The following is an 8,087-nucleotide window of genomic DNA, read 5'->3' as shown; positions in this document are numbered from 1 at the left end:
CACCCTTCACGGTCGGCCCTCCTCATAGTCGGTCCCTCCACTTTGCCACCCTTCGCGGTTGTCCCTTCTTAGGGTCGGCCCCTCTGTTCGGCCACCCATCGCGATTGGTCTTTCACAACTATCGTCTTCTTCATTATTCCCTTCATTGGACTAAAGCTGCACTTGGGAATGGGGAACTACTGACATGGGTAAGCCCATAAAGGTTATAGCCCACCACTTAGGGCCCAATACATAATTCAAATACTAAGGCCCAGCGTTGCTGCAAATTAACATGGCATTAAGAACTAATGACATCTAAACACGTGGTAATAGAAGGACAAGCCCCATAAGCAGACAAAGATCCTACAAAGTTATTGCAGTGCACATCAGCCATTAATGAAATCCGTTACAGCATTTATTGTGATAACCCCTCCCTGTCGAGACAGAACGGCCTCACCATGAACAAGGCAAGTTAGAGTATAGACTTTCAGCCAAAATGACAGGTTGGAAGGGACAACGAAATGATTACCAGAGGATATAAGCAGACGGCGAAGACAAGAAGAAAGTTAAGCTTTTTATCTCTAATCTATCTCTACATTCCATCTCTCTTTCTAACTTGCTCGTTGGAGGGTTCGTTGGGTGACTCGCCGTTCCCCGTTGAACTCTTATACAGGTCTTTCGGTGGGCTTGGTACCTCGAGCACTAGTTAGAGAAGTGTGGATCAATCCGACCCGTTCCATCTGGAACACGCTGTATCATCATTAATGATCATGGCATGTTTAGAAAAACACAATAAATTTTGCATAAGTGGGACTTTTGTCCCTACTAAATATGAGTATCTCATTATTTCCCTAATTCGTAAATAACTGTTTTCGTACTCGTAATGTTTATATTTTTATAAATTTCTACCAAGCTTCTCATGAAAATTGCAAGGTAAGCCCTTTTTTTATGTTTTTTTATTACTATTATCTTAATTATTATCTTAAATGTTTATATCTTAATTATTTCTATCCATGACAATTATTTATCAATGGTTTTATTATCCAAATAAATTCAACCGAATGTACAAGTGAAGGTTTTTGAAAATGTCCAATTTGTCGTAGAGAGATATATTTTGTATGTGTTTTTATAGCTTATTTACGTTTAACTTGATCACAAATTATGTTTTTTTTATTATTATTAAAAACATAATTATTATTAATGATCATGGCATGTTTAGAAAAACATACTAGATTTTGTATACTAAATTCATAAATATGAGCATCTTAGTGTTTTCTTAATTCGTAGATAATTGTTTCCCTACTCTTAATGTTTGCATTTTTTTTATGTGTTTTTTAATTTTTATTTTTTCTCATCTTGATTATAACCAATTAAGTATTTATATTAAATTTTGGATTTTTTTAGGTTGAAGCATACACATATTTTGTAAAGTTTTAACTGACTCTTTTGTAAAGCATACATATATTATCGACTTGGGTGCATGGCAATATAATTTTTTTTTTACTTATGTGGTTATAATTTGATTGGTAACAGTAGTACTTGCAGGTGTGCATTGTTTGGTGTTTAATTTAACTAATTTTTTTTTTTAAAGATTGTAAAATATTAGCTGGTGTGCGTTCATTTTTTTTTATAGATTGCAGAGCACTGGTTGGTGTGCATTGATTTATTTAATTTGTTTGGAATTGCAAAGTATAGGCTGGTGCGCATTGTTTGATGTTTAATTTTCAATTTAATTTATTGAGATCGCATAACATTTGCATGTGTGCTTTATTTGGTGTTTTTTTTTTTTTTTTTTTAAGATTATATAGCATTAACAAGTGTACAATAATTTTAATTTGTGTGTTTTGTTTAGTGATTACAATTTTTTCTTAACTTACCTAACAGGTATGCTTTCACTATTTTGATTTGTAATATGTTGTTATTTTTATTTCAATTTTGTAGAATGTGTGGTATAAGTAAAATTGATAAAAGTTTTTTAAGAATAATAATATTTATTTATGTTATTTCAGTGTTTTTATCAAAGTTCAATATGATACGTATAAATTACAATTGTATTTTCATTCTAACATAATTTACACCACTAGTATAAATATATTATTGATATAATATATATTTGGATACTGATATTTAAAATTATGGTTCTAAATGAAATGTCATCGAGAGAGTAAGTCAATTCTTCCCACTCTTTCATTTCAATTAGAGATCTATATATCTTAGCAATTCAAGAAAAAATAAAAGAGTAAAAAATCTCATCCAAAATAACCTTGTACGGTTATAATTAGTGTTTCTGATAATGACTCTCTGATTAACTACAAAGCGAGTTAAAATTCTATCTAAAGCACAAAAGAATCATTTTGGTAATATGACCTCTCTCTCTCTCTCTCTCTCTCTCTCTCTCATATCAAAACTTGAAAAAAGTGGATCCGCGGAACAAAAGTTGTTAACTTACAAGTCTCAAATGGTACCAGGAAAAACAGTTGCTGAGTAACATAATTAAGATTTGAGCGTTCAACTGATCAATTCATTGTCAGCCACAAATCTCCCCTTAATTAAATATCCTTTCCCTTGCCTTAGTTGCCTGCAATTGCATATTAAAAATAAAAATAAAAACCTTGTTTAGTTTTAGGAACCAACATGGCTGCAATGAAGGAGATTACATTATATATAAAACACAGAAAAATTCAAAAACAAACCAACCTCTTCTTGCCAATTAATTAGGCATGTTGCAGAAGAAAGCAAAATGACTTGCACTGTCGACCCTGTTGCTATTCCGCTCCAAATCCCCTTTCCACTTAAATGTTGAACAAAACCCAATACAATAGCTACTGGTATTCCAATCAGATAAAATGCCCCAAAATTGATGTAGGCTCCAACATGCTGCCACCCACTTCCTCTGGCAACCCCTGTTCAAGAAATAAACAGCATAGGCTGTGTTATAAAGCAACAAGTAACAGTACTTTATCCGAAGGATTAGATGATATTGTACCAGTTCATCATAGTCCACAACCAAATAATGGTTTTATGCCTAGCAATAAGTTCATAACCAGAAGGATTTAAGATCTTTACAGTGTCCCAAAATCATCCAACCATAATGGTTTATAACATTTATGACTTAAATCTTTGCAGTTATCCTCAATAGCCCAAACTGTCACACAAGTTATTCTTTGCGTCTGAAAAAAAATGGTCATTCCCATCATGTAATTTGATTAATGTATACTTTTTTCTCAGAAGTAATACAGTTGCACTTTTTTTAGGGGTCTTTCATATATGTTGCTCCCATAGATATTATAATTGTTTGAATGAACATAGCTCAATATGGGGAGGTAAGAAAATAACCGGATAGTACTGCTTGTAAGCTGTCCATGGTGATTGAGAAACAAACAAGAGGAGTCATTTCTTTGACATAGTCCACAACTTCCTTCTCCTCACTGTATGCGTATCCCAGAACAAAGCGGCAACAGAACAGAATTGTGCTTATAATAATTGCCTCTGCAACTGCAAGAACCATTACAGTGCAAACAGCCAGTCGAGCAGCCTGTGGATTCCCAGCTCCTAACTCATTTGAAACCCTAGTGCTACAAAAATGGTCAATGTACTCATTTCAGTAACATTAAATATACATATAAGCACGTTGATAAATGTCAAAAATTAGAAGTAAGGTTCTATGCTCTAGAATACAGTTTTAAAGCAAACCTTGCAGCGGCACCAATAGAATATGGTATGAGGTAGTGCAATGAAGTAGTTGTAAGGCTGCTTGCAAATATGGTATAAAAAAATAAAAATTTAAAAAAAAAAAAAAATCATATGTAATTCTGTTGTAAAAACCCATATAATCCAATTTACAAGCATAGAGAAGAAGCATACCATATTGAAAGAACAGAAGATTCAAGTTCTGGGTTTGATAAAAGCCCAGACAACAATATGACCAGTTCAAATGACCACCATTCAAGACTGTACATTTGCATGAAAAGGAAATATCAGGGGCCAAACGATACTTAAAAAACGCTTGACTAAGAGCTGAATTGGATTAACAGAAATACCAAACCATTCCAGCAGAAGGAAGAGCCAGGCATAAGAACTCCCCAATGCTTAGGAAAACATCCTTTGAGAAGGAAGCACGGGTTTTTTCACAAACTGGAGAATACTTCAAGTAAATCCCTAGCAAGATCACATTTACCCAATACGATAAACCAATTGCCAACGCTGCTCCCTCAGTTCCTAATTCAAACTTAAATACCAAAGCCCAACAAAGAGGCATATGGAAAGATAAAGTTACAAGCGAGCATAAGAGCATTGGAAGGATCAAACTCTGAGTTTGCAAATAAGGAACCAGTGATTCAAGAATGGCATAAGGAAACAGTGATGGAATGAGCCAAATTGAGTATTTTCCAGCTTCCACTGAAATTGAAGGGTCTTGGCCAAAGAACACGAGTAGTTTGACCATGAAGACCCAAAGAAGAGATATTGGTATACAAATCAGAATGAGAGAGAGAATTGCTCCATAAGTATAAATTCCCAGCTTCCGATATTGACCTGCGCCGTAAGCTTGCCCACATAGAGTTTCCAATGCACTAGCCATTCCAAACTGCATAATAAACAAATTACTATTCAATTAGTTATACTTTGTGACAAAATTTTTACACGATTAGGCAAATTTGTACCTGGCACATTTTAACTAATTCAATTAAATAGATAGGCCTGGATACAATTCCAAAAGATCAAGCTAATACTTTCTAGTGCACATAAAGTTCTATTGGATGTAAATTATTGTTGTAGATAGCAGTACTAACTGAACTTGAAGGACAAGAAAGAAAACTTTACAACAACACTGTAGCCGGAAACATTGGTGACAGAGGTGGCAATTGCAGCACTGGAAAGGTAGAGCTCACTGATGTGCCCCACCATTATCATTGGTACAACACGCAAGAGGTATTGTGACATTGTCACCACCACCATCGGCGCTGCTATGTGGCTCACCTTCTTCAGCTCTTCCACAAATGCCATTGATGTTGGCACCAATTTCCTCTCCTCATTCTTTTGCCACAGAGGCTCTTCCATCAACCTCTCCTGCGTTAATTCTGCTTCAACAACCAACAAGAAAGGAACATAGCTATTGTTGGATCTTCAAAAATGTATGGCAAGTGATAAATTTAAAAGCATGGGAAGAAGATTTCCCTGTAATCAAGGATAAGTGACATGAAAATAGCAAAAGGAAGAAGAAGAATTAAAACATATATTATATGGTACCAAAGTTCATGAATTTAATATGCAGCCAAACTAAGCCTAGCTGAAGTTCAGTTAACAATTTTTTTATCTTACCAACTTGGTTTGAAGCAGTTTAACTATTTCAAATTAAGAATCACAATCTGTGTTCTAGTCTGACAACTCCATTGAACTCAGAAATTAGAGGTCAGAAGCACATGACTCCATCATAAAGTTTGAAAGTAAACTCATCATATTTTATGCTTTACTCATAATACAATTCATAAAAAAGTTTCGACACATGCAAATGAAAGTGAATCAAATACCACCAAGCAGTAAAAAACAATCAGTGATCTGTTCAGAACTTCTATCCAAAAACTAAAGTCAACATCTGAAGTAAACATCTTTCGTATATATAGTATACTGAGACCGAGATATATATAAATTATGTCACATCTATAATTGTTAATCATAATTGGGATTACTAGAAAAAGCAAGGAAATTTCACAAGCTAGCATGAAGAAAGTTCATTGTCACAAAGGTTGCTTCTAGAGAAAATAAAATTGTATTAAAAATAGAAATTTCAAATTCAAAACTATTTCTGATTCCTTTCCTACAATATCATGTCCTCACAATTCCTTAGAACCTAATACAAAGTTACAAACCATGAAACCATTTGGGAAATAAGCAGCCACATATACAGGAATCAGAAACATCATATATCCAATATAGACCAAAAAAATCAATGGAAATAAAAAAATGAAAAAAAAAGGGGGAAAGGGGGGGCGGGGGGGGAGAGAAAAGAAAACATAAACTTGTGAAAAGGGAATTAAAAACACAAAAATACTAAATCCTAAAAAATTATTTTTTAAAAAAAAATATTTCCATCCTAATTACCAATCTAGCTTTTGAAATTTTCAACTCAACTAAACATGGGACAAAAATGAAAGTACTTCTATTAAAGATTAGGGTTGATTCCTCTAAACTTCATAGCAAACATTCACCAAAAAAAAAATATAATAATAATAATAATAAAATAAAAAAAACACTGAATTGAAATACTGGCCATAGATAGATAGATAGATAGATAGATAGAGAAGAAGATTGTACAATTACACAGAGAGAATGAGGCGTTGGTATTTTGGGACTATTGTTTGTCGTTGTGACGATTGGAAATCACTGCCAAAACACAACAATGGCCCTGTTTGGTAGAGTTGTGGAAAAGTGCTTATAGCTTATGCCTAAACTGCTTATAGCTTATAACTTTCAGCTTAAGCTGATTTCCAGCTTATTCTTAAAGCATCTCCTGCCCCACTTAAAGAATAAGTTGTTTTCTGACTTCCACAAAGCTATAAGCTATAAGCTATAAGCTAAACCAAACAAATCAAAATAGCTTAAATTAAGCTGAAAGCTGAAATAAGCTGAAATTAAGCTGTACCAAACAGGGCCAATGTCGTCTAGTACCTACCAACCAGAAATATAATGAGGAACTTATATCAGTAGGGCAGCTGAAAACAAATTGTTTTAGTAATATTTCAACTTTCTATAAAAAAAAAAATGTATAAAAAATAAAAGTAATGTTGTGATAATTTATAATAATATTTTAATTTTTTAATTAAAATATATAATTAAAAAACAAAATCTTATCATAATAAGGCTAAGTTTGCCATACTTCAAATAATCCATCTTTTTATTTTTTTAACTTTTTTTCCTCACATCACTTATTTATTTTTTTGAACATCTTTTCGTAAAAAGACAAAAAGTACACTTATTTAGGTCATCCCAAACAACCCCTAAAAATTAGAACTTATACTCCTTCCGTCTCAAAATATTAGTCCTCTATTTCATTTTTTATTACCCCAATATATCAGTCACTCTTCAAAAATCAAATACAAAAATAATATAAATTTCTTATTTTCTCTTGTTTTATATTCATAAACAATATAAAAAGTATAATTATGATATTGATATTCTCAAAAAAAAAAAAATACTATCAAAAGGTAATTTTGAAAAATTAATTTTTTTAAAGTGTAACAATTATATAGGCTTGGTTTGGGAAGTAGGTTGGCTTTTTGGCTTTTTGGCTTTTTTGGCTATTTTAGCCTGGGCTAAAAAGCTTGGTTTGGGAAGGGCTTTTTGGCTTTTTTGACTTTTTTTGTGAGAGAAGAATGTAATCATTATAGGTTGGATGTGATGTTTTGTTTGTTATGGCTAAAATAGTCTATTTTGTTTTTTGTGGCTAAAATAGCCAAAAAAATCTGAAAACCATCTTGCCAAACAGAGGCTAAAAAAAATTAAATTCCCAAAAAGGCTCTGGCACATAAATCGATATATTAGTTGGTGCCATTTGAATTGTACCACCAATTCCTGAACTTTTCTCAACACTAATCATTGTCAAAACTTGCATTTAGGTATTAGCTAAATGAATGAATGGATTGAATTCTATCGTCTTAATATAACGACAACAATATTACGGGACCATAATCTAGGTAAAACACACAATTATGATTATTTAATTTAAATATAATAAGATATCATTTGTCAATTGAGTAAAATAATTAAAAAATTACTATGAGTTATCATATTATTATTATTATTATTTTTTTGAAAGTCTTTTGATAAAAGATCAAAAAGTAAACTAAAATTATCAATTATCAAATGAGCGAAATAACTTTCATTTTTATAAATTTATATTATAGGAATTAATAAGTGCAAGTCTATATATGTTCTTTTTATAACTTTTATCATTAAATATTAAATTATTTTATTTAAAGTTATAATTTGTATTGTCTAATGATAAAAAATAATAATAATAACAATAATAGATTTTGTTTTATTGATTTGATTCATATAAGATATTACAATGAATCGTAATGAATTATAATAATAATAATTAAGATTAAACA

At 31.9% G+C, this 8,087-nt stretch overlaps 1 protein-coding gene across 4 annotated transcripts; it reads right to left on the bottom strand.

Moving 5' to 3' along the window:
* Window positions 1-602: 602 nt before the first annotated feature.
* Window positions 603-6,379, bottom strand: LOC114286096 (protein DETOXIFICATION 14). 4 transcript variants are annotated; one of them, XR_014345558.1, is made up of 9 exons: window positions 6,292-6,379; window positions 4,801-5,057; window positions 4,020-4,564; window positions 3,844-3,930; window positions 3,673-3,729; window positions 3,316-3,554; window positions 2,677-2,882; window positions 2,429-2,557; window positions 603-719 (listed from the first exon to the last, which is right to left on the bottom strand). XR_014345558.1 is itself a non-coding variant. In XM_082897121.1 (8 exons), exons 2-8 carry the CDS (start codon window positions 5,035-5,037, stop codon window positions 2,525-2,527), a joined length of 1,404 nt encoding a protein of 467 aa, XP_082753247.1. In that variant the 5' UTR covers window positions 5,038-5,057; window positions 6,292-6,379; the 3' UTR covers window positions 2,229-2,524. The 4 variants fall into 4 exon arrangements, 3 of the variants coding, with proteins under 3 accessions (XP_082753247.1, XP_082753251.1, XP_082753254.1); XM_082897121.1 differs by lacking the exon at window positions 603-719 and having other exon boundaries at window positions 2,229-2,557; XM_082897125.1 differs by lacking the exon at window positions 603-719 and having other exon boundaries at window positions 2,229-2,557; window positions 6,298-6,379.
* Window positions 6,380-8,087: the final 1,708 nt, after the last annotated feature.

This window comes from Camellia sinensis, chromosome 1, assembly GCF_055761805.1.
Source record: "Camellia sinensis isolate YWXY chromosome 1, ASM5576180v1, whole genome shotgun sequence".
NCBI classification, from domain to species: domain Eukaryota; kingdom Viridiplantae; phylum Streptophyta; class Magnoliopsida; order Ericales; family Theaceae; genus Camellia; species Camellia sinensis.
This window is presented reverse-complemented; position numbering and strand designations above follow the sequence as displayed.

What these genes read in the sequence shown, in the direction of transcription:
- LOC114286096 (XM_082897121.1), bottom strand. Translation starts at nt 5,037, where the DNA reads ATGGAAGAGCCTCTGTGGCAAAAGAATGAGGAGAGGAAATTGGTGCCA. An exon ending in CCTTCTGCTGGAATGGTTTG is followed by an intron (nt 3,931 to 4,019) that starts GTATTTCTGTTA and finishes GCAAATGTACAG; the next exon opens with TCTTGAATGGTGGTCATTTG. An exon ending in TCTTCTGTTCTTTCAATATG is followed by an intron (nt 3,730 to 3,843) that starts GTATGCTTCTTC and finishes ATTTGCAAGCAG; the next exon opens with CCTTACAACTACTTCATTGC.